The sequence below is a fragment of the Salvelinus fontinalis genome, chromosome 1 (assembly GCF_029448725.1).
Source record: "Salvelinus fontinalis isolate EN_2023a chromosome 1, ASM2944872v1, whole genome shotgun sequence".
Classification (NCBI taxonomy): Eukaryota; Metazoa; Chordata; class Actinopteri; order Salmoniformes; family Salmonidae; genus Salvelinus; species Salvelinus fontinalis.
This window is the reverse complement of record NC_074665.1, coordinates 43,032,055-43,057,558: the sequence shown is the minus strand read 5'-3', so window position 1 is coordinate 43,057,558 and position 25,504 is coordinate 43,032,055. Positions and strand designations below refer to the sequence as shown.

The window sequence follows — 25,504 nt, the reverse complement described above, 5'->3', positions numbered from 1 at the left end:
TGGAGAGTTGTTTGTTTCTTAACCTTGACTGGCCACTGTTAATCCAGTAGAAAATAGATATCCTAGGAACTCTGTTGTTCATAGGCCTACATGATTCCGTCAATAATGTCCCCTTGTCATACCGTTATAGCCGCGGGAAGTAGGGGTGCTGAGGGTGCTGAGGGTGCCCCCCCCCCCCTTAGAAAATGTATCGTCACCCCCACCCCAGAACATCTTCCCTCGGCAATGCATACCGTAAGACTAAAGTGATAATTGGAGGTATACAAACAGTGCTATTCAAATAAATCGCCTTGAACTGATTTGTTGAATTGGAGATGTGTATGAAGACCTTTGTGAAGAAGAGAGACGCTCAGTAGTTCGTGCCAGTGTGTACCAAGAGTCTATAGTGTCTTAGTGTGCTTGGAATCTGTCCAGCTACTGCTCTCAGAACGATGCCACGTAATCACACACACTGAGAGAAAAGATAGCAGTGCACTGAAGACCTGTCAGGAGATTCACACCTATAGCACTACTGTGTGTGATTACTAATTGCTTGTTTGCTAATTGAGCTATTTGTGCTTCATTTAGCAGACTCTCTTAACCAGAACAACTTACAGTAAGTAGTGAGTGCATACATTTTCGTACTGGTCCCCCATGGGCATCAAACCCACAACCCTAGCATTGCAAGCACCATCCTCTACCAACTGAGCCACACAGGTGTCATTTCATTTGTTCTTCCCTTCCCCTCCCTCTCTCAGTCTCGGTCACGGACGTGGAGTGTGTACGCGAGGGCTTGCAGTCGGAGACCCTGCGACAGCTGACGGGCTCAATTCCCGAGGGCCAGTGTCTCACTGTGGTGTTCAAGGGGGCCAGGAAGAGTCTGGACCTGCGCTGCCAGACTGACGAGGAGGCCCAGCGCTGGGCAAGGGGCATCAGGACCCTCCAGGAGAGGGTGGAGAACATGACCCAGAAGGAAAAGCTGGACAAATATCCTTTATGGTTGATGGTGACGATGAAAATGATGATGACAAGTTTTTTTCTGGATCAAAATTAGGTTTAGGTGGTGGGTGTGGTCATGGGCCTCAACTGGCAGATTAATTAAATAGTACCCGCAAAACACCAGTCTCAACGTCAACAGCGAAGAGGTGACTCCGGGATGCTGGCCTTCTAGGCAGAGTTGCAAAGAAAAAGCCATATCTCAGACTGGCCAATAAAAAGAAAAGATTAAGAAGGGCAAAAGAACACAGATACTTGAAGGCCAGCATCCCAGAGTCACCTCTTCACTGTTGACGTTGAGACTGGTATTTTGCGGGTACTATTTAATGAAGCTGCCAGTTGAGGACTTGTGAGGTGTCTTTTTCTCAAACTAGACACTCTATTGTACTTGTCCTCCTGCTCAGTTGTGCACCGGGGCCTCCCACTCTTTTTTCTATTCTGGTTAGAGCCAGTTTGCGCTGTTCTGTGAAGGGAGTAATACACAGCGCTGTACGAGATCTTCAGTTTCTTGGCAATTTCTCGCATGGAATAGCCTTAATTTCTCAGAACAAGAATAGACTGACGAGATTCAGAAGAAAGTTCTTTGTTTCTAGCCATTTTGAGCCTGTAATCGAACCCACAAATGCCGATGCTCCAGATACTCAACTAGTCTAAAGAAGGCCAGTTTTATTGCTTCTTTAATCAGGACAACAGTTTTCAGCTGTGCTAACATAATTGCAAAAGGGTTTTCTAATGATCAATTAGCCTTTTAAAATGATAAACTTAGATTAGCTAACACAACGTGCCATTGGAACACAGGAGTAATGGTTGCTGATAATGGGCCTCTGTACGCCTATGTAGATATTCTATTAAAAAAATCTGCCATTTCCAGCTACAATAGTCATTTACAGCATTAATAATGTCGGCACTGTATTTGTGATCACTTTGATGTTATTTTAATGCACTTTAAAATGTTTTTTTTTTTTTCAAAAACAAGGACATTTCTAAGTGACCCCAAACTTTTGAATGGTCTTGTGTATACTGTATATATGTATATAAACTCAGCAAAAAAGGAAACATCCTCTCACTGTCAAATGCGTTTATTTTCTGCAAACTTAACATGTGTAAATATTTGTATGAACATGACAAGATTCAACAACTGAGACATAAACTGAACAGGTTCCACAGTCATGTGACTAACAGAAATGGAATAATGTGACCCTAAACAAAGGGGGGGTCAAAATCAAAAGTAACAGTCAGTATCTGGTTTGTATTGCAATGCATCTCCTCATGGACTGTAGCAGATTTGCCAGTTCTTGCTGTGAGATGTTACCCCATTCTTCCACCAAGGCACCTGCAAGTTCCCGGACATTTGTGGGGGGAATGGCCTTAGCCCCCACCCTCCGATCCAACAGGTTCCAGATGTGCTCAATGGGATTGAGATCCGGGCTCTTCGCTGACCATGGCAGAACACTGACATTCCTGTCTTGCAGGAAATCATGCACAGAATGAGCAGTATGGCTGGTGGCATTGTCATGCTGGAGGGTGATGTCAGGATGAGCCTGCAGTAAGGGTACCACATGAGGGAGGAAGATGTCTTCCCTGTAACACACAGCGTTGAGATTGCATGCAATGACAACAAGCTCAGTCCAATGATGCTGTGACACACCGCCCCAGACCATGACAGACCCTCCACCTCCAAATTGATCCCGCTCCAGAATACAGGCCTCGGTGAAATGCTCATTCCTTCGACGATAGACGCGAATCCGACCATCACCCCTGGTGAGACAAAACTGTGACTCGTCAGGGAATAGCACTTTTTCCCAGTCCTGTCTGGTCCAGCGACAGTGGGTTGGTGCCCATAGTAGAGGTCGACCGATAATGATTTTTCAATGCCAATACCGATTATTGGAGGACAGAAAAAGCCGATACCGATTAATCGACCGATTTATAATTATTATTATTTGTATTACATATTTATATATCATACACACACACACATTTTTGTAATAATGACAATTGCAACAATACTGAATGAACAGTGAACACTTCTATTTTAACTTAATATAATGCATAAATACACACTCACACGCACACACACAGCTCTGAAGTGACAATGATACTGAAGAGTCTGCTTAGGAGACAAATACTCTCAACTGTTTGAATAAAAATAGAGTTTAAGTTACCTGTGATGAATGTTGAAAACAAAAGCTGTCATTTCTATATGCAGGAAATCCTATTTTAATAATGGGCATGATAAGAATTGACGACCAAAGTGCGAGTCATAATTCCCATGACACCTAGCAAAATCTGAAAAGTGGTTCCTTCTTTTATTCCATAGGATATTTTTAGATTCACTTAAAATTAGGTCTGTGTTTCGTGTAGGCTTACACCACCTTGCCAATTTTATAACTGTGTAGATATCCATAGGACAAGGTAACTCTGATCAATATTGGCTAAATATAAGCGAAGATAATTATTTTTGTAGAGTGGATTTATGAAAATATGTTGACAAACGTTACCTTATCCTAGTGAGATTTACACGGGTATCAAAACGTCGAGGCAGTTTAAGCCTGCACGAAACACAGACCTTATTTAAAGTAGATCAAGACATTCTCTATGGAAGACATGAACTGTAAAATAACGAAGGAACCCCTGTCAAGTTCAGCCGCAAGTTATTACAGGAATTATAACGCGTTGACTATTTCTCTCTAAACCATATACCTTTGACTAATCCGGAAACTATCACCTCGAAAACAAAACGTTTATTCCGTTCCGTATTTTATCTAACGAGTGGCATCCATGAGTCTAAATATTCCTGTTACATTGCACAACCTTCAATGTTGTCATAATTACGTAAAATTCTGGCAATTCTGGCAAGAGCCAGGCGGCCCAAACTGTTGCATATACCCTGACTCTGCGTGCAATGAACGCAAGAGAAATGACACAATTTCACCTGGTTAATATTGCCTGCTAACCTGGATTTCTTTTAGCTAAATATGCAGGTTTAAAAATATATACTTGTGTATTGATTTTAAGAAAGGCATTGATGTTTATGGTTAAGTATATAATGGAGCAATGACAGTCATTAATTGATTGTTTTTTATGATGTAATCAGTGTTAGAGCATTGGACTAGTTAACTGTAAGGTTGCAAGATCGGGTCCCCCGAGCTGACAAGGTGAAAAATCTGTCGTTCTACCTCGTTCCTAGGCCGTCATTGAAAATAAGAATGTCTTCTTAACTGACTTGCCTAGTTAAATAAAGATTAAATAAAGGTGTAAAAAAAAAAAAAAAAAAAAAATCGTAATGGCCGATTAATCGGGGCCGATTTCAAGTTTTCATAACAATCGGAAATCGGTATTTCTGGGCGCCGATTTTCCGTTTTTTTTTTTTGTATTCATTTTTGTATTTTTTTTTTACCTCTAGCCCATAGGCGACGTTGTTGCCGGTGATGTCTGGTGAGGACCTGCCTTACAACAGGCCTACAAGCCCTCATTCCAGCCTCTCTCAGCCTATTGCGGACAGTCTGAGCACTGATGGAGGGATTGTGCGTTCCTGGTGTAACTCAGGCAGTTGTTGTTGCCATCCTGTACCTGTCCCGCAGGTGTGATGTTCGGATCTACCGATCCTGTGCAGGTGTTGTTAACGTGGTCTGCCACTGCGAGGATGATCAGCTGTCCGTCCTGTCTCCCTGTAGCACTGTCTTAGGAGTCTCACAGTACGGACATTGCAATTTATTGCCGTGGCCACATCTACACATCTCATGCCTCCTTGCAGCATGCCTAAGGCACGTTCACGCAGATGAGCAGGGACCCTGGGCATCTTTCTTTTGGTGTTTTTCTGAGTCAGTAGAAAGGAGTCTTTAGTGTCCTAAGTTTTCATAACTGTGACCTTAATTTCCTACCGTCTGTTAGTTGTTAGTGTCTTAACGACCGTTTCACAGGTGCATGTTCATTAATTGTTTATGGTTCATTGAACAAGCATGGGACACAGCGTTTAAACCCTTTACAATGAATATCTGTGAATTTATTTGGATTTGTATGAATTATCTTTGAAAGACAGGGTCCTGAACAAAGGGACGTTTCTTTTTTTGCTGAGTTTATATATATGGAGAGAGAGAGAGCGAGAGAGAGAGACCCTAGATGATGATGATAATGGTAACGATGTGGATATACAGTATGTTTTCAGAGGCGTCATGCCCATTATTGCATAATGAAGCATTTGACATATTGGGCTGAACTCCCTCCAATTCACCACCCACCAATGTGCAGTACATCCTTGGATGAAAGCAGCCATTTTGACTTTCGTGTAGAGAGGGTGCTCTAGTTTAATCTGTCCACCGTTGTCCTTGACTGCGTGTGGTCACCTGGATCCATGGCTATATGAAACGGGCCGACCTGAACCATGACGAGAAGCTGAGCTACGAGGAGGTCCAGGGGCTGCTCACCATGATCAACATTGACCTAAATGAAGAGTATGCGCGCAACCTCTTTAAGGTGATCAGACCATAGACATTATTTCCCCTAGATTCATTTCCAGCCCTATAACAACACCCAAGCTCACTGGCTGTGAGCCAAAATTGCCAAAGAAGCCAAACTCTTTTAGAAAGAGAGGGAGTTAAAGCTATGGTGGGGGAAACATTGGATATAGATTAGCATCACACTGCATTGTCCTTACTTCTCAAATATTTGTTTCTGTCCTGTTGTCCGGAAATAACTAATTTCAAATGATACTGTATGTCTGCAACTGATACATCATACTCAGAGGGCAAGACTTTGAAAAAGTTCATCAATGGTTGGAGTCAGTGGCATTTCAGTAACATTTCAGCTGTAGTTCCAAATTCAATCCCATGGCTTGTTTGATATTTTTTTATTAAATTCATGTAGGTCCAATTGACTCATTAAAATTACGTTGAAAATGATGACTGTGACCAGGGGACTATTTTATTAGCTTGCCGTGAAACAATACCTTTGATCATGTTCATCCATTGACTTGATCCCTTTGGAAATATTCCCGCCTTCCTCCCATCAGAAGTGTGACCGGTCGTGTGACGGTCGTCTGGACCACGGGGAAATCGAGGTGTTCTGTAGGGAGCTGTTACGGCGGCCGGACCTGGACGCTGTGTTTAGCCGCTACTCGGCTAACGGCTGTGTACTCTCCACCGTGGACCTGAAGGACTTCCTGAAAGACCAGGGAGAGGACTCCTCGCTGATCCACGCTCAGAGTCTGATCCTCACCTACGAGCTCAATGAGTGGGGTACGCTTACGTGCTAATGGTTGTGCTAAGCGACACTCAGTGCTACTTAGTTAGCATTGAGTGAAGCTAACATGTTCATTTAGCTATGCTAAGTTCTACAGTACTCTAAGTGCTAAGCTACGCTAGTGCTACACTATGCTAAGTGCTACACCATGCTAAGTGCTAAGCTACACAAGTGCTACACTACCCTAAGTGCTAAGCTACGCGCTAAGGTACACTAAGTGCTAAGCTACCTGTATGGCCAAAATTTAAGGGAGTTAGGGTCTTTTTAGATTGGAATATAGCCCCTTTCTCACTTCCTCCATACTATTTATACCTTCAGCTCACCTTATTGTCCCCAAAATGTATCCAAATTAAATAATTGTTTTACCTACTGTACATTAATACAAGCAAATCAATGTATATTTTGGTATGTTTTTTTTCTTCTATCACTCCCATACCAACCATGTGCCTATGCCCTGCACAGCCCAGAAGAATGGGTACATGACGCCCAATGGTTTCACCATGTACATGCTGTCCAAGGAGAACAATGTGTTTGACCCGGACCACGCCAGGGTGTACCAGGACATGACCAGATCTCTGGCCCACTACTTCATCTCCTCCTCACACAACACCTACCTCACCAGTGACCAGGTTACTGGCTACAGCAGCACGGAGGCTTATATCAGGTGAACACACACATGTACGGAAATGTATGCGTGCATGTACACACGCATTCGCAGGCATAGACGTACACACATAAACACACAAACACCACATCACCTTATATTGAGCACTACAAAACACACACTCTATACATGTGTTTTAAGTCTGCGAGTGTATACTGTGTGTGTTTGTGTTAACATCGCATGTATGTTAACGTGTGTGTGCGTTAACGTGTGTTTCCTCTGTCCCAGGGCTCTGAACCAAGGCTGTCGCTGTGTGGAGTTAGACTGTTGGGATGGGGACAAAGGGGAGCCGGTCATCTACCACGGTCACACACTCACCTCCAAAGTGCCTTTCACAGAAGTCATCGAGACCATCGCTGAGTACGCCTTCAAAGTAAGCTCCAATACTCCATTAGCAGTCCAATGCCATTCATTTTTAAGGACTGTGTATTGTATTTTGTAGTTTTTAACCCCCTACATTAGACTAGTTTGGAAGATTACTAGCTACTGGTATTTGTTTAGGAATAGACAGAAGCAAATATTACATTTGTCTCTGGGTGTGCCTTTTTTTGTGTGTGTATATATATATATAGAGGGTTAGGTTAGACAGATAGGAAAGTGGCCCAGACAGAATTCGATCCATCGCCAAGGGTGATGCGTGGTTGAGAGTCGGCAACACTACCACTAGACCAAACTCTGGCACCAAAAATATCTCTCCTGAATTAAGATGTATTAACTTTCCACCCTCTTTCCCTCCCCTCCACCTTCTTCTCTTCCGTTGCCGTCTCATCTTCCAGGCGTCTCCGTACCCTCTAATCCTGTCCCTTGAGAACCACTGCGGTGTGGAGCAGCAGGCGGTCATGGCCCGACACCTGCGCTCCATCCTGGGGGACAAGCTGCTCACCAAGCCCCTCAATGAACAGCAGCTCCAGAGCCTGCCCTCACCAGAGGTGGGACTACTACTGTACTACTACTATACATTCCTATTCTACACTACACCTCTACTATTCTATAATGCAGTGGTTCTCAAACTTTTTGACACGCGATCTCCCATAAAGGATTGGTTCAAAGCTCGAGACCCAATCGCTGTCATTACAGCCATAAACAGTGATGTGTTTTCTTCCTCAAATATCGTAATAGATTTGCCAGAATATCTCTTCTCTCTCTCTCTCTCTCTTAGTCTCTGTCTCTCCTCCTTCCAGCCAAGAACAGACACACACACTCCTCTCTGCTCTGCTCCTTAGAGAGAGTGCTTTGAATGGAATTTCATTATTTATTCTTAAAATAGATGCTGACTCATTGGCTCTTAGTCAATAGTGAGGATTTCAACTTGTAGTACATTTCAGATTCAAATTCCTCACCACTTCCTGTTTTTTAGTTTTAGCAACTGTCGTCCACAATTGAAAAGCTAGCATTTGTAAACAATGGCTTAATGAATAATAACAATATTGAACTCTGCTATGGCTTGGGTGGGCCCATCTGCCATTCCTTTCTTACAACATCAGGAGTGTGTGTGTGTGTCAGGTTTTCCGTTAGGAAAATGTGGCGCAGGACATTTGACTGGCAACATTTTAATTTACCGGGCATTTGAGAAAATGGCCCTTGAATGTTTTGGTACACCTACTGGAGAGCTCTTCTTTGTTGACACCCATTCAGCATCGTTCACACCCTCTTAAGCCTTGGCCCCACCCATCTCTTGAAGGATTCACATGTGAGGCCATGTGCTAAACAGAGTGAGTGTGGTAGTGTACTAAACAAACAAAGATGTCAAGACTAAAGGCTGGTTTATACTAAGTCTATCAACATGTTTATAAACAGTTGTTGCAGTAACATAATGAACATTCTATTGGGCTGCTGATGTCATGCAGCCCGTCGTTTTTGTGTTTATACTTTCTCATAATGAAAACGACAAGTTCGATGTCAGACGACAATAGAATGTTCATGATGTCACTGCGACAACAGCCTTTAGTGGTCCAAAATAGCATAACTGGTGTATTTTAACGCCAATAAACCCATCCGTTTAGACATTTGTTTGGTATATGTCAATTTATCAAACCAGGCAACTAAAAGCAACTTTCTAAACAATGTTTTGGTTCGTTTCAAGCTCGTTAGCTAGGGAGCTAACGTTAAGTTAGCTGGCTAGCTAGTTCAAATAATACCCATATCATATACAGTACCTGTCCAAAGTTTGGACACACCTGCTCATTCCAGGGTTTTTATTTATTTGTACTATTTTCTACATTGTAGAAAATACCTGATAGCCAGTAAAGTGAGACAGGTAGTCTCACCAACAGCACACATCCATAAACATTATTGTGTAAGAGGAAGCTGGTTCGATGTACATGATGATTTGTTTTCCTGTGTGCCAAATACGCCAGATGTTGTTGTTGTGGGGGGAGGGCAGAGGGAGGGGGCCATTTTGGAAGTGGATTGCTCATTTGACGGCTACGTGGAGCAGGCCTTTGCCGACAAGCTTCTTAAATAACAGCCTCACGTGACATGCTTGGACAGCCTCGATATCAGCTTGCCAGCTGATATTTGGCAGTCTCGGCCACGTACACAGGCTTGCAGTGCGTGGCCTCCAGATTGTGGGTCTGACACAAACTAGGGCAAATCGGTTGGCTAGGTACTGCTCTGTTTCAGCTGTCGTGGGCAGCCTAGCTGAATGAATGAGGTGCTTTCTGTACCCTTCAGTGCCATGCATACAGGGACCTTTGAAATGTTTGGATCCTTTTTTAATGTACATTTGATTGGTGGATTCAAATAAAGTATTTAAAATGTGTGTGCGCGTGTGTGTGTAAGTGTGTGTAGGTGTGTGCCTGCTTATGGGTGTGTGTTTGTGTGTGTGTGTGTGTGTAGGTGTGCCTGCTTATGGGTGTGTGTGTGTGTGTGTGCACTTGTACCTGCCTATACGTATGTGCGTTCATGGATAGCCAAAGTGTGTGCGTTTTATCCATCTGTTTTTACATGTGTGTATGTAGGCGCTGAAAGGGAAGATCCTGGTGAAGGGGAAGAAGGAGAGAGTGGTGGAGCTGGAGAGCTCCTCCAGTTCTTCAGACCTCAGCTCCTCGGAGGAGTGTGAGTGTAGCCATGCAGAGAGCAAAAAGAAGGAGGAGAAGAAGGTGTGTGTGTGTGTGTGTGTGTGTGTGTGTGTGTGTGTGTGTGCGTGCGTGCGTGCGTGCGTGCGTGCGTGCGTGCGTCTTTTGTCTGTCTTTCTTGCTGAGTCCGCTGATTTGCTGATTGTGCATAGCATCGGCTTTCTTGATCTCATGTAGTACTAGTAACTTTGCCTTTCCTTTCTCTCTCTGCTTCCTACTCCCTCTTCCCCACCCTGTGTGTGTGTGTGTGTGTGTGTGTGTGTGTGTGTGTGTGTGTGTGTGTGTGTGTGTGTGTGTGTGTGTGTGTGTGTGTGTGTGTGTGTGTGTGTGTGTGTGTGTGTGTGTGTGTGTGTGTGTACCTCTTTAGCCGGGTGTCTCTAAGCTGAGTCCAGAGCTGTCAGACCTGGTGGTGTACACACGCAGTGTTCCCTTTAAAGGCTTTGACCAGGCAGCAAAGAAACCCCCTACAGAGATGTCCTCCTTCTCCGAGAGCGACGCCCTCAAATACGTCAAAGAATCAGGTATGTAGAGTGTGTGTGTGTGTGTGTGTGTGTGTGTGTGTGTGTGTGTGTGTGTGTGTGTGTGTGTGTGTGTGTGTGTGTGTGTGTGTGTGTGTGTGTGTGTGTGTGTGTGCGTATCTGCCAATGTGTGTCCGTGTGTGTGTGTGTTTACATACAATCCTAATTAATAGCTCTCAAAAGATAATAGTTCAGTAAAAGCTCAAGGGTACAATTAATCTACTCTACACACTTAGCCAATTACATCAACAGGCTTCTCTGTTAGTTAGCATTGTATGTAAACACATACACACGGACCCACCTGCGCACACACCCACGCGAGCCAGCAGCATACCACCCTGCATCCCATTGCTGGCTTGCCTATGAAGCCTAGAGGGTCAGTCCTGGTCAGTCCCTGGATAGGAGACCAGATGCAGCTCGAAGTGGTGTTGGAGGGCCAGTAGGGGGCACTCTTCCCTCTGGTCTAAGGAGATCCCAATGCCCCAGTGGTGGGGACATCGCCTTGAATAGGCGTCTTTCGGATGGGACGTTAAACGCGTGTCCTGACTCTCTGTGGTTGTTAAAAATTGCATGGCACTTATTGTAAGGTGTTAACCCTGGTGACCTGGCTAATTGCCCAACCTGGCCACCTAATTATCCCCCTCATTCCTAATTGGCATATATCACTCCTCACCTCACCACCTGATAGCTGATGTGCGGTCTGGTGCAAATTGGTTGCCGTGCATCACCCAAGTGGGTGCTAAACATTGGAGGTGGATGAGGTAGCTTCCCCCTTACTATTTAAAGCCCTTTGGATCACTAGAAAAAGTTTTTTCTAAGTCCAATCAATTATTATTATTAATATGTACACTAGGCTATTTTTCTGCAGGCCCTGTTGATTCCCTATTGGTAAGACAAGACACCTGGGCTGTGTTCATTAGGCACCAAATGGAAGAAAACAGATTGAAACAGGAAGAGTCTACCTCTACCTGGAAAAACATAGGCTTCTCTGTTTTTCCCTTTTTCCAGTGTTTTAACTACCCTTGCCCTCCTTCTTTCTCCTCTTCCTGCAGGAAAACATTTTGTCCGTCACAACAGCCATCAGTTGAGCAGGATATACCCCTCAGGACAACGCCTGCAGTCCTCCAACTACGATCCCCAGGATATGTGGAACGGCGGTTGCCAGATTGGTCAGAACATTGTAACCACTCTCTGAAGTTGCCAGATTATGTTCCCTACAATACGCTATGAAAGTAGAACGCCAAAAACAGCAAAATATAACATATATCTACTTTCATAGCGTGTTTTCAAGAAATATGGTTAGTATGGCCCATCTCAGAAATGTGAAACAGTGTTTACCAGGTACACTGTTCAACCGGGGGTGTCCAATGTTAGTTGCCAGATTTGATAGTATTTGTGAATTCCGTATTGTGTTGGAGATTGTGTGTTGCTACACCGGTCAGTGCCGTACACTCCATTACAGAGTGTTGGAATCGGCTAAACATTGATCATCGAGATAGTAAATGAATGACAGGAAACGAAAGAGACTGGGTTTTATGTCTCTGTAGAAGGACAGATAGCTGTGGAATGTGTTGGAGTGTGTTGGGGGACGGGAGCAGAGCACCGTGTTGATACAGGAAAGACAGATGGACATCTGTGGATTAGATGGAGGGGTTGAGGTCAGGAGGTGAGGACAGGTCACCTGAAGAGAGTAATACGGGTTTGGGATCTTGTTACTCTTTTCCTGTTAAACCATAAGAAGGATTGGAGAGAAGGCGTGTCTTAAGTAGGATGTATATAACCAATGGAGAGAAATGTTTTGCTGTCTGATTACAGCTGTACAGAACCTTTGGGTAGAATTCAACTTGGTTAAAGCTTCTTATTAACTCTGAAAAATAAGATCCTAACAAGAGCAATATTCCAGCATTCTATTACACTCTAATGGACAACATAAATTCTCTCATTACTTAGACAGATAAATAAAGCACAATACACTGTAACTCTAAACCACAGTGATTATCCAGTAATGACCTACAGTATGTCCTGTAATGCACTAAAACACTATTGTGGCAGGCAGATGATCTGGCTAATGTCTAGGCTTTAAATCAACGCACTAATTCACAGTAAGTAACTGAAATATTTGTTTCTCCAGTGGCGCTGAACTACCAGACGGCAGGGGAAGAGATGGACCTGAACCGGGGGCGCTTTTTACCCAACGGCCTTTGCGGATACGTCCTCAAGCCCTCCTTCATGACCCGCCCCGACTGCAACTTCAACCCCGAGAACACGGGGGGAGGACCCGGACACGACCCCACCCTCCTCACCATACGGGTAAGTGAGTGTTCCTGGATGCCCCGACAGCCCCCCAAATCAATCCAATTTAACTAAATTCTATACGACTTTGTCAATCCGCCAAGAGGCCATCGAGAAAGTAATAAGGTCAGACTATCGCAAAAAATGAATGCAATGTATAGAATTAAAATCAATGCCTCACTTTTCTCTAATGCTAGTTCTCACAATCCTTTAATTCCCCATTCCTATTTTTCCCATTCCTATTTTTCCCATTCCTGTTTTTCCTCAATCCCATTATAACCAATCCCATGCAGGTGATCTCGGCCCAGCAGCTTCCCAAGCCAGAGTGGGATAAACCCAGCTCCATCGTGGACCCTCAGGTGTGGGTGGAGACCCATGGCGTTCCCATCGACAACAACAAGAAGATGACCCCCCGCGTGGACAACAACGGTGAATATACAGTGCATTCGGAAAGTATTTAGACCCCTTGACTTTTTCCACATTTTGTCAGTGGTGGGAAAAGTACTCAATTGTCATACTTGAGTAAAAGTAAAGATACCTTAATAGAAAATGACTCAAGTAAAAGTGAATGTCACCCAGTAAAATATCGACTTGAGTAAAAGTCTAAAAGTATTTGGTTTTAAATGTACTTAAGTATCAAAAGTAAATGGAATTGCTAAAATTTATAAATAATAATTTAAAATTCTGTATATTAAACAAACCAGGTACACTCCAACACTCAGACAACATTTACAAACAAAGCATTTGTGTTTAACTTTTCTAGGACACACGTTCCGCTAGCGGAACCCCTCGACAACATTCCGCTGAAATATTTTTTGAAATATGTAACTTTCACACATTAACAAGTCCAATACAGCAAATGAAAGATAAACATCTTGTTAATCTGCCCATCGTGTCCGATTTAAAAAATGCTTTACAGCGAAAACAAAACATATGATTATGTTAGATCACCGCCAAGTCCAAAAAACACAGCCATTTTTCCCAGCCAAAGATAGGAGTCACAAAAAGCAGAAATAGAGATAAAATGAATCACTAACCTTTGATGATCTTCATCAGATGACACTCATAGGACATCATGTTACACAATACATGTATGTTTTGTTCGATAATGTGCATATTTATATCCAAAAATCTCAGTTTACATTGGCGCCATGTTCAGAAATACTTCCAAAATATCCGGAGAAATTGCAGAGCCACTTCAACAGAAATACTCATCATAAACGTTGATGAAAGATACATGTTTTACATAGAATTAAAGATACACTTGTTCTTAATGCAACCGCTGTGTTAGATTTTTTTTTTACTTTACGGAAAAAGCACACCATGTAATAATCTGAGACGGCGCTCAGATAGAAACAAAATTTCTCCGCCATGTCGGAGTCATCAAAAATACGAAATGACATTATAAATCTTCCCTTACCTTTGATGATCTTCATCAGAATGCACTCCCAGGAATCCTAGTTCCACAATAAATTGTTGTTTTGTTCGATAATGTCCATTATTTATGTCCAAGTAGCTACTTTTGTTAGCACGTTTAGTACACATATCCAAACCCTCGTGCAGATCCAGGCGAACTTCGGACGAAAACTTCAAAAAGTTATATTACAGGTCGAATAAACTTCTTAAACTAAGTATAGAATCAATCTTTAGGATGTTGTTATCATAAATATTCAATAACGTTCCAACCGGAGAATTCTTTTGTGTCTATAGAAGTAATGGAACGCAAGTCGATATCATGTGGAATGCGCGTGACCAGGACCTGGCTCTCTGCCAGACCACTGACTCAAACAGCTCCCATCCGGCTCAACATCACAGTAGAAGCTTCATTCAACGTTCTACAGACTGTCGACATCTAGTGGAAGCCGTAGGAAGTGCAAACAGATCCATATCCCACTGGGATTTCAATAGGCAATGAGTTGAAAATCGACCAGCCTCAGAATTCCCACTTCCTGTTTGGATTTTTTCTCAGGTGTTTGCCTGCCATATGAGTTCTGTTATACTCACAGACATCATTCAAATAGTTTTAGAAACTTCAAAGTGTTTCCTATCCAATAGTAATAATAATATGCATATATTAGCATCTGGGACAGAGTAGGAGGCAGTTCACTCTGTGCACGCTATTCATCAAAAGTGAAAATGCTGCCCCCTATCCCTAAAAAGTTCATGCATCTGCCAGATCAGAGGCATTAGGGATGCAAAAGGGTTTTCTAATGATCAATTAGCCTTTTAAAATGATCAACTTGGATTAGCTAACACAACGTGCCATTGGAACACAGGAGTGATGGTTGCTGATAATGGGCCTCTGTACACCTATGTAGATATTCCATAAAAAATCTGCCGTTTCCAGCTACAATAGTCATTTACAACATTAACCATGTCTACACTGTATTTCTGATCAATTTGATGTTATTTTAATGGACTTTTTTAATGTTCAAAAACAAGGACATTTCTAAGTGACCCCAAACTTTTGAACGGTAGTGTAGGTCTATGGGCTGGGCTACATGAGGTGTTCGACTATGATTTGAAAAAGGCATTGCGGTTTATTGCCTTAAGCTGGGCTGCCTTAACTTCTTTGGGCTGCAAGCCCGAAGCCGGGCACAATATGACAACAGCCACTTCATGTGCAGGGCGCGAAATTCAAAATATATTTTTTAGAAACATTTAACTTTCACACATTAACAAGTCCAATACAGCATATGAAAGATAAACATCTTGTGAATCCAGCCAACATGTCCGATTTTTAAAATGTTTTACAGTGAAAACACCACGTATATTTATGTTAGCTCACCATCAAATACAAAAAAGGACAGACATTTTTCACAGCACAGGTAGCATGCACAAAACCAAAAATGTGCATATTTGAGCTATAAATCAGTTTTACATTGCAGCTACCGTCAGAAATAGCACCGAAGCAGCCAGAGTAATTACAGACACCAACGTCAAATACCTAAATACTCATTATAAAACATTTCTGAAAAATACATGGTGTACAGCAAATGAAAGACAGGCATTGTAACGGGCTTCCTCCACGTATATTTATGTTAGCTCACCACCAAATACAAAAAAGGACAGACATTTTTCACAGCACAGGTAGCATGCACAAAACCAAAAATGTGCATATTTGAGCTATAAATCAGTTTTACATTGCAGCTACCATCACAGCTACCGTCAGAAATAGCACCGAAGCAGCCAGAGTAATTACAGACACCAACGTCAAATACCTAAATACTCATTATAAAACATTTCTGAAAAATACATGGTGTACAGCAAATGAAAGACAGGCATTGTAACGGGCTTCCTCCTTCTCCTCATCCGAAGAGGAGTAGCAAGGATTAGACCAAAATGCAGCGTTGTGATAAGACATGATTTTTAATAAACAAAACAGAAAACACGACGAACACTTGAATAATTACAAAACAACAAACGACGTAGACAGACCTGGACGACGAACTTACATGAAACACGAAGAACGCATGAACAGGAAAACTGACTACATAAAACGAACAAACAAACAAAATCGAAACAGTCCCGTGTGGCGTAACATACACTGACACAGGAGACAACCAACCACCACAAACAATGTGAAAACACCTACCTTAATATGGCTCTCAATCAGAGGAAATGAAAACCACCTGCCTCTAATTGAGAGCCATATCAGGTCACCCTTAAACCAACATAGAAACACATAACATAGACTACCCACCCAAACTCACGCCCTGACCGTCAAACACATACAAAATAACAGAAAACCGGTCAGGAACGTGACATAACCCCCCCCCTCATGGTGCGTACTCCGAACGCACCACCAAAAGTCTAGGGGAGGGTTTGGGTGGGCGTCTGACCACGGTGGTGGCTCAGGCCCTGGGCGAGGTCCCCACCCCACCATAGTCAATCCCAGCTTCCGTATTCCCCTCTGAATGACCACCCTCCTATTCCACCCACTTAATTTAAAGGGTACCGTCGATATATGGGGCAGCACCGGGATAAGGTAGCTCAGGACAGAGAGGTAGGTCAGGATAGAGAGGTAGCTCAGGATAGAGAGGTAGCTCAGGATAGAAGGGCAACTCCGGACTGAAGGGCAGCTCCGGACAGAGAGACAGCTCTGGACTGAGGGGCAGTTCTGGATGGCTGGCTCTGGCGGATCCTGGCTGGACGGCTCTGGCGGATCCTGGCTGGACGGCTCTTGCGGATCCTGGCTGGACGGCTCTTGCGGATCCTGGCTGGACAGCTCATGGCTGGCTGACGGATCTGGCTGCTCATGGCTGGCTGACGGATCTAGCTGCTCATGGCTGGCTGACGGATCTGACTGCTCATGGCTGGCTGACGGATCTGGCTGCTCATGGCTGGCTGACGGATCTGGCTGCTCATGGCTGGCTGGCGGCTCTGGCTGCTCATGGCTGGCTGGCGGCTCTGGCAGATCCTGTCTGGTTGGCGGCTCTGGCAGATCCTGTCTGGTTGGTGGCTCCTACCTGCCCTTGGCCCACTACCTCTTAGCCCCCCCCCCAAGAAATTTTTGGGGTTTCTTCTCGGGCTTCCTTGCTAGCCGGGTACCTTCATATCTGCGGTTTTGGGCTGTGGCTGCCTCCTTCTCCTCCTCAAAGCGGTGATTCACTCCCACCTTAGCCCAGGGTCCTTTTCCCTCTATGATTTCCTCCCAACTCCAGAAATCCTGCAATCCTTTTTTCGTGGACCACTGTTCGTGGTCCCGCTGCTTGATCCGGGTTTGGTGGGTGGTTCTGTAACGGGCTTCCTCCTTCTCCTCATCCGAAGAGGAGTAGCAAGGATTAGACCAAAATGCAGCGTTGTGATAAGACATGATTTTTAATAAACAAAACAGAAAACACGACAAACACTTGAATAATTACAAAACAACAAACGACGTAGACAGACCTGGACGACGAACTTACATGAAACACGAAGAACGCATGAACAGGAAAACTGACTACATAAAACGAACGAACAAACAAAACCGAAACAGTCCCGTGTGGCGTAACATACACTGACACAGGAGACAACCACCCACCACAAACAATGTGAAAACACCTACCTTAATATGGCTCTCAATCAGAGGAAATGAAAACCACCTGCCTCTAATTGAGAGCCATATCAGGTCACCCTTAAACCAACATAGAAACACATAACATAGAATACCCACCCAAACTCACGCCCTGACCGTCAAACACATACAAAATAACAGAAAACCGGTCAGGAAAGTGACAGGCATCTTGTGATTCCAGCCAATAATTCCAATTTCTTAAGTGTTTTACAGCGAAAACACAATATAGCATTATATTAGCTTACCACAATAGCCAGAAACACAAGCCATTTACCAGCAGCAAAAGTTAGCAATCGTAACAAACCAGCAAAAGATATATAATTTTTGACAAATTCTTGACTAACCTTGATACATACACTTATGTTTTGTTCGAAAATGTGCATATTTAGAGCTGAAATCAGTGGTTATACATTGTGCTAACGTAGCATCTTTTCTCCACAACGTCCGGATATTTTTCTGACACTCACATATTCTGACCAAATAACTATTCATAAACATTACTAAAAAATACATGTTGTATAGGAAATGATAGATCCACTAGTTCTTAATGCAATCGCCGTGTTAGAATTCTAAAAATAACTTCATTATGACATGCAGTTTACGTTATGGCGAGAGCGTGCCCAAAATCTGGGCGCAAACTACTAGTTCACATGTTTGACAGATATATGAAATAGCATCATAAAATGGGTCCTACTTTTGATGATCTTCCATCAGAATGTTGTACAAGGGGTCCTTTGTCCAGAACAATCGTTGTTTGGATTTATAATGTCCTCTTCTCCAGTCAATTAGCACGGAAAGCTAGCAAAGTGGCGCGAAGCTTTCCTTCCTGAACATACGCAGACAAAGCAACACGCCTAACGTCCCGAAAAAATTTCAATAATCTAATAAAACTATATTGAAAAAACATACTTTACGATGATATTGTCACATGTATCAAATAAAATCAAAGCCGGAGATATTAGTCGTCTATAACGACAGCTTTACAGAAGGCAATACCAGGTCACTTCTCGCGCGTTCCAGAAAACAGGAAATTGGGGTCACGTCATGCCAAGAGCTTTTATTCGACCTCAGATCATGTTATACACTCCATTTCTTCTCTCACTGCCTGTTGACATCTAGTGGAAGGCGTATGAAGTGCATGTATACTAATAAATATCAAGCACATTTATAGGCAGGCCCTAGAACAGAGCATCGATTTCAGATTTTCCACTTCCTGTCAGGAAGTTTGCTGCAAAATGAGTTCTGTTTTACTCACAGATATAATTCAAACGGTTTTAGAGACTAGAGAGTGTTTTCTATCCAATAGTAATAATAATATGCATATTGTACGAGCAAGAATTGAGTACGAGGCCGTTTGAAATGGGCACCTTTATCCAAGTTACTCAATACTGCCCCTGCAGCCATAAGAAGTTAAACTGCCTTAAGCCTCCTTAAGCTGGGCATCATTCACAAGTGATAATATTGTCACCCATCAGACTATTCTTGATTTACAAATATATGAAATAATATGTGTGAAATTTGATTTCTGATTTGCATTGATGTCAGCGTGATTAGAGGGACAATGGAGTGTTGAGTACCAGCCAGTTAGCAAGATTGACAGGCTACTAATGACCACCAGCCGCATCAGAGCTTAAAGAAGCCTAATTACCGTGACTATTTGTGGAATTTGACTGCCGTCATGACTCGTGACTGGCGGTAATACATTCATCGTAACAGCCCTAGGTCCTACTCCATTTCTCTTTACTTTCCCCGACACCACCTGTAGAACAGCAAAGTTTTCATTTAGCAAATGTTATTAATCCATTTATTTGTTTGTCCTAACAAAAAAATCAAAAAAAGAATCAAATACATTTGATCATTTCTGGGAGTAAGGAGTTCCAATGAACTGTAAGAGAACATGGGCAAGTTTGACATATACATACATCCCAAGATGTATGCCCATTGGTTGAGAGAGAGAAGGTGATAATTGCAAGATGTATGCCCATTGGTTGAGAGAGAGAAGGTGAGAATTGCAAGAGTGTGCCCATAGGTTAAACAGCAAGCGTGAGGAATGTGCAATTATTGTTCCGTGCTCATATGCTATAAGGTAAATAGTTGAATGACATTCCGCACGTGGCTAATAGAAAAGAGGAGGAGAGACAATGCTAATGAGGAGAGGAGAGTAGAGACTATGCTGATGATAATAGTGTTTGTAAATACTAACTATTTTCATGACATAGACTGCTATGATTCCTTATTGATGTCACTTGTGATATCCACTTCGATCAGTGTAGATGAAGGGGAGGGGACGTGTTAAAGAAGGATTTTTAAGCCCTTAAGATAATTGAGACATGGATTGTGTATGTGTGCCATTCAGAGGGTGAATGGGCAAGACAGATTTAAGTGCCTTTGAGCGGGGTATGGTAGTAGGTGCCAGGCGCACCGGTTTGAGTGTCAAGAGCTGCATTGCTGCTGGGTTTTTAATGCTCAACAGTTTCCCCTGTGCATCAAGAATGGTCCACCACCCAAAGGATATCCAGCCAACTTGACACAACTGTGGGAAGCATTGGAGTCAACATGGGCCAGTATCCCTTTGGAATGCTTTCGACAACTTGTAGAATCCATGCCCCAATGAATTGAGGCTGAGGGGAACGGGGTGCAACTCAATATTAGGAAGGTGTCCCTAATATTTTGTACACAGGTAACTGCCAAAATAATGGAAACACTTGAGTAAATGAGGGAAACCAAGTATATTGAAAGCAGGTGCTTCCACACAGGTGTGGTTCCTGAGTTAATTAAGCAATTAACATCCCATTATGCTTAGGGTAATTTATAAAATGCTAGGTAGGGCATTATTTTGGACATTACTTTGGTTACCATGGCTCTGCCCCGATAGGATGACAATGCCCCCATCCACAGGGCATGAATGGTCACTCAATGGTTTGATCAGCATGAAAACAATGTAAACCATATGCCATGGCCGTCTCAGTCACCAGATCTCAACTCAATTAAACACTTGTGTGAGATTCTAGAGCGGCACCTGAGACAGTGTTTTCCACCACCATCAACAAAACATCAAATTATGGAATTTCTCATGGAAGAATGGTGTTGCATCCCTCCAATAGAGTTCCAGGCACTTGTAGAACCTGTGCCAAGGTGCATTAAAGCTGTTCTGGCTCATGGAGGCCCAATGCCCTATTTTGGTGTTTCCTTTATTTTTGGCAGTCACATGGACATTCCCGCTATGCACATGCAGTAGAAGAGGAAGCAGTGTGAATTGTATTGTGCTTACTGAAAGAAGTAGTGAGCTATCCATTCAGGCCAGCCTTACTGATTGAACCTACGTTATCAACTACATTTCAATTTACTGAATAAACTGAAATTCCAATTGAAATAGAATTGAGCCCAAACCTGATGTACGAATAGAAGTTACACAAAAAGAATTCTGCATTGAACCCTTCGCTCTCCCCCTTTCCTATGGTTTGTCAGGGTTTAACCCTCGGTGGGACTGTACCTTCAACTTCACTCTGCATGTCCCTGAGCTGGCTCTGGTGCGCTTCATGGTGGAGGACCACGACTTCACCTCCAGAAACGACTTCCTGGGACAGTTCACCCTGCCCTTCACCAGCCTCCGCACAGGTGTGTGTGTCTAAATAACGTATCTTACTGTTTAGACTATAGCCAATAATCAGTTTGTCTGACCTTTCACCTCTGCCTTCTCGCCCCCCAGGTTACCGTCATGTCCACCTGCTGAAGGTCGATGGTTCCAGCCTGTCACCCACTTCTCTGTTCGTCCACGTTAAGGTCACCCCCTGCCACAGTAGCCCCTCCAAGGCCTCAGCCAAATCTCCGTCCCCAACCAAGATCGTAGCCATATCACCAGCCATATCTCCGACCACGTCCCAAGCCAAATCACCAGCCAAGAAGCATTAAGTCTTTCCCCAGGCTTCACCAAGTAACCCAGGGTTAAGATGAAACTCATTCTGTCCTCTACTCTTTTTTTTATGGTGCAGTAAACATGGTTGCAGTCCATTCCCATTTCAATTGAGTTAATTCTGCCTCTGCTTCACTCACAGTATTATTTTTTTAAAGAGAACATGAAAACGAACCACTGTTCTTGGTCCCTCCCAACTTGAGTGATCTAAGTAGTGGGCCCAAGTGAAAACTGTCTAGACCATCAACAGTGTGGATGTCCTACTGTATACCATTCATTATCTAACAGCATATCTATAGTAATGAAGGTAATGAACTTCGATCTCCAGTATTCTGTGAAACTACTGGACCAGGATCTCTGGCTGTCTGTTTTGTGTGATGATTGGACCAAACACAAAAAGAGTTACCAACCGATAGCCAGCCAGGGTATTGGGTCAATGGTACATCCCTCCACAACAGGTAAACCGTCCAAACAGAACTTTGCATATTTGAAGCATATAAAAAGGACTGTTATAGTAAATTATTATTCACCAGTATTTTTAAAGAATCACATGCTTACAAGGGTGTAACGTATTTGTTCCTCACAGAGAAGATCACTCTATACCGTCCCTGGATTCAATTCTGTCACGATTTATGGCTATAATTCATCAAAGGATTTATCAGTTTCCCGAGCCGAGACATCTTTAGAGATGTACCCATATAGAAGTTAGATTTTATATTTCTCATTTTCATATTATACTTTAGTTATCTAGTTGTTGTAGATAGATATAGTTATCGTGGCAATATTAGAATATGCACTACAGTAGATCGGTTGCCTTTTTGTAGCACGTTTTGAAGATATGAAAGATATTTACAATATGTTTGTAGCATTTCAGATTCGTCTTAAGATTTTTTTTTTTTTGAGACTAACCAGGGCCCATGATGTTTTCAAGTTTTTGTTTCATGACATCACTGTTCAAGTGATGTTCAAGTTCAATAGGCTGTGTCTCAATAGTTGGAAGTCGTTTCTTATCCTGTGTCCTTATGTCCATGATGACCGTTCAGGCTGGACATGTCAAATGAAGTGTACCTTTCCTGAAAGCCTTGTAGCTGATGTGGAACTTTATTATTTTTCTGACAACCCAGACCATGGCACTTGAAGAACAGCAAAGTGCATCGTTGACAAATCTAACTTGTTCAAGCACAGAAGATTGTTTTTAGAATTTTTACCCTCTGGCAGCTGTGCGTCTGGGTTGTCGAGAGGAATAGCATGCCTCGTTAGCTAAGGAAAGCCGGAAACTCACACGAGTGCCATTGATTTGAGTCCATCCACCTATCAGTGATTAAGGAAAGGAGATGAATGAAAAGGGTAAAGGAGAGGAGAAAAGTAAGTCATTTTAGATTATTGAGACAGCCAGGTGTACTGTAGAAAGATGTTATTGAGACTAAAGATGACAATCTTCAACTTGGGACAAGAAGTGAGGTTAGTTTGAGACTCTAGCCTTTTTAAAGTGTTTTAAAATGATTTCAATGATTTTAAATACATTATCTATTGTCCATAATGTATATCATGTCATCTTTGAAAGAAGGGTTTTAACAACAATCTTCTTGTTTATTACCCAGATTAGTTTTGTTGTAGAATTATTTAATAGACAATTTTTATACATATTTGCTGTAATGTAAACCAATAACATCCATTTTAGAATGCTTTTTAAGGAATATGTTTTTGTAATAGTTTACATTGTGTCTCAGAGTAGGAATGCTGATCTATGATCAGTCTTGTCTTTTAGATCCTAATGAATAAGATTTGATGGACAGGGGGGACCTGGTCCTAGATCAGCACTCTGAGATGCTTTATGAGTACGGGCCCTGGTCTACGCCTCAATGGTATTGTATGGATTCAAAGAGAGATGTGATGTTTGTGTAAAAGGCCGAAGTGAAGTTGTGAAAATGTCCTTCTGTAGCAAAGATAAGGAGAAAAATGTATACTGTAATTGTTGTGCAAAATACAAACACCCATGTCACGCTATTATATATGGTATTTATTGCACATATTTTGGCTATAGCTTATTTATTTTGTACTGTGATTTTCCAAGGCAATGAAAAGTATTGTTTTAACTCAAGGACACTTTCAGGTTTCCATTACCAAACATATTGTATCAACGACATGGACCTAAGTGTTCACACAAAATGTGATTTTTTAAAAAGAAATGTTACTGAAGGAGATGGAGTATATATTGGATGATGATGATGATGATGATAATGAGGTGGAGGAGGAGGGTAACGGTTCAATTCACAAAACTGACTGGGAAATTACAGTACAAATGTGTTACGTATGTTAGGTTTATCCTTTAGTTCTATTGTATTTTTGCTCTATTCAGTTCTATTATATGACATGTTATCGTCCAAAATACACTTCGAAATGCCTTTTCTCTTTCATTCTTCTGTATTGTATGGCATATCTTTTTAAAAACTGTGTCATCCATCTTCCATTATCAGCGTTTCTGCATGTAATACAGGTCTGCTAATATAGGATTATTAAAGGCCCAGTGCACTACTTTTGCCCCCCAAAAAATCCAGGGGGTGCTGCAGCATGCTCAGCACCCCTACTTCCTGCTGCAATGCGTATGTTTATTGTAGGTTGTTCTTTTTGATGACCTCTTTCATAGTGTTTTTTACTCTTGTACATTTCAGAACTTTCATTTCTTAACTTTAACGCTTGCAGTTATTGAATTCTGCTTATTTAAGATTTCCTATCATAGAAGATTTATTTACGTCGTGTGACTCGATTGGTACACTGACCAGGATGTTGGATGGTGTAGGCCGGGTGACCCAGGTGCTCTTGTGTCAGTTTGACATTTCCCTCACTAATGGTTAAGGTTAGGATTGGGGGAGGGGAAGCAGATCCTAGATCTGTACCAAGGGACCCCGGGGGCATGTTGGATTCACAACACTGTCAGAATCTGGTGCTATGCAACAACAACAAAAATATACTGATAAAAAAGTTAGTTAAAAGAATTTGCGTTAATGCAATGTTTACAGTATTTATTTCTGGCTGTAATAACTGAATCAATTAAAAAATTAAATAAATGAAAAGTGGTGTAATGTATCCTACAAAGTGTGGACATACTTGGCAATGGTATTTTATTAGGATCCCCATGAGCTGTTGCGATAGCAGCAGCTACTCTTCCTGGGGTCCACACAAGACATGAAACATTAAATGATACAGAACATTAATAGACAAAAACAGCTCAAGGACAGAACTACATCAATGTAAAACATTTCAAATGTGGCCTACATATGTATCAGTATGTATCAGTACACCAACTCTACCACACGGTTCCGTGTGGCTCAGTTGGTAGAGCATGGCGCTTGCAACGCCAGGGTTGTGGGTTCAATTCCCACGGGGGGACCAGGATGAATATGTATGAACTTTCCAATTTGTAAGTCGCTCTGGATAAGAGCGTCTGCTAAATGACTGTAATGTAAATGTACATACACACAATATCTAGGTCAAGTAGGGGAGAGGCGTTGTCTGGTGAGGTGTTGCTTTATGTTTATTAAACCAGGTTTGCTGTTCACTTGAGCAATCTTTGATGGAAGGGAGTTCCATGCAATAATGGCTCTATTTAATACTATACGTTTTATTGAATTTGTTCTCGATTTGGGGACTCTTAAAAGACCCCTGGTGACATGTCTGGTGGGGTAAGTGTGTGTGTCAGTGCTGTGTATAAGTTTACTATGCGAACAATTTTGGAATTTTCAACACATGAATGTTTCTTATAAAAAC

General features: G+C 42.4%; 1 protein-coding gene across 1 annotated transcript in view; it reads left to right on the top strand.

The window, feature by feature from the left end:
- plcd3b (phospholipase C, delta 3b) overlaps positions 1-25,293 on the top strand; it is a 56,037-nt gene extending 30,744 nt beyond the window's left edge. Inside the window, exons 3-15 of the mRNA XM_055922113.1 lie at positions 738-966; positions 5,322-5,451; positions 5,987-6,212; positions 6,679-6,880; positions 7,109-7,253; positions 7,657-7,809; positions 9,841-9,981; positions 10,325-10,478; positions 11,528-11,644; positions 12,607-12,785; positions 13,061-13,196; positions 21,292-21,441; positions 21,533-25,293. Of these exons, the coding sequence (XP_055778088.1) occupies positions 738-966; positions 5,322-5,451; positions 5,987-6,212; positions 6,679-6,880; positions 7,109-7,253; positions 7,657-7,809; positions 9,841-9,981; positions 10,325-10,478; positions 11,528-11,644; positions 12,607-12,785; positions 13,061-13,196; positions 21,292-21,441; positions 21,533-21,735 (2,165 nt within the window). The 3' untranslated portion in view covers positions 21,736-25,293. The remainder of the gene's footprint in view (positions 1-737; positions 967-5,321; positions 5,452-5,986; positions 6,213-6,678; positions 6,881-7,108; positions 7,254-7,656; positions 7,810-9,840; positions 9,982-10,324; positions 10,479-11,527; positions 11,645-12,606; positions 12,786-13,060; positions 13,197-21,291; positions 21,442-21,532) is intronic.
- Positions 25,294-25,504: the final 211 nt, after the last annotated feature.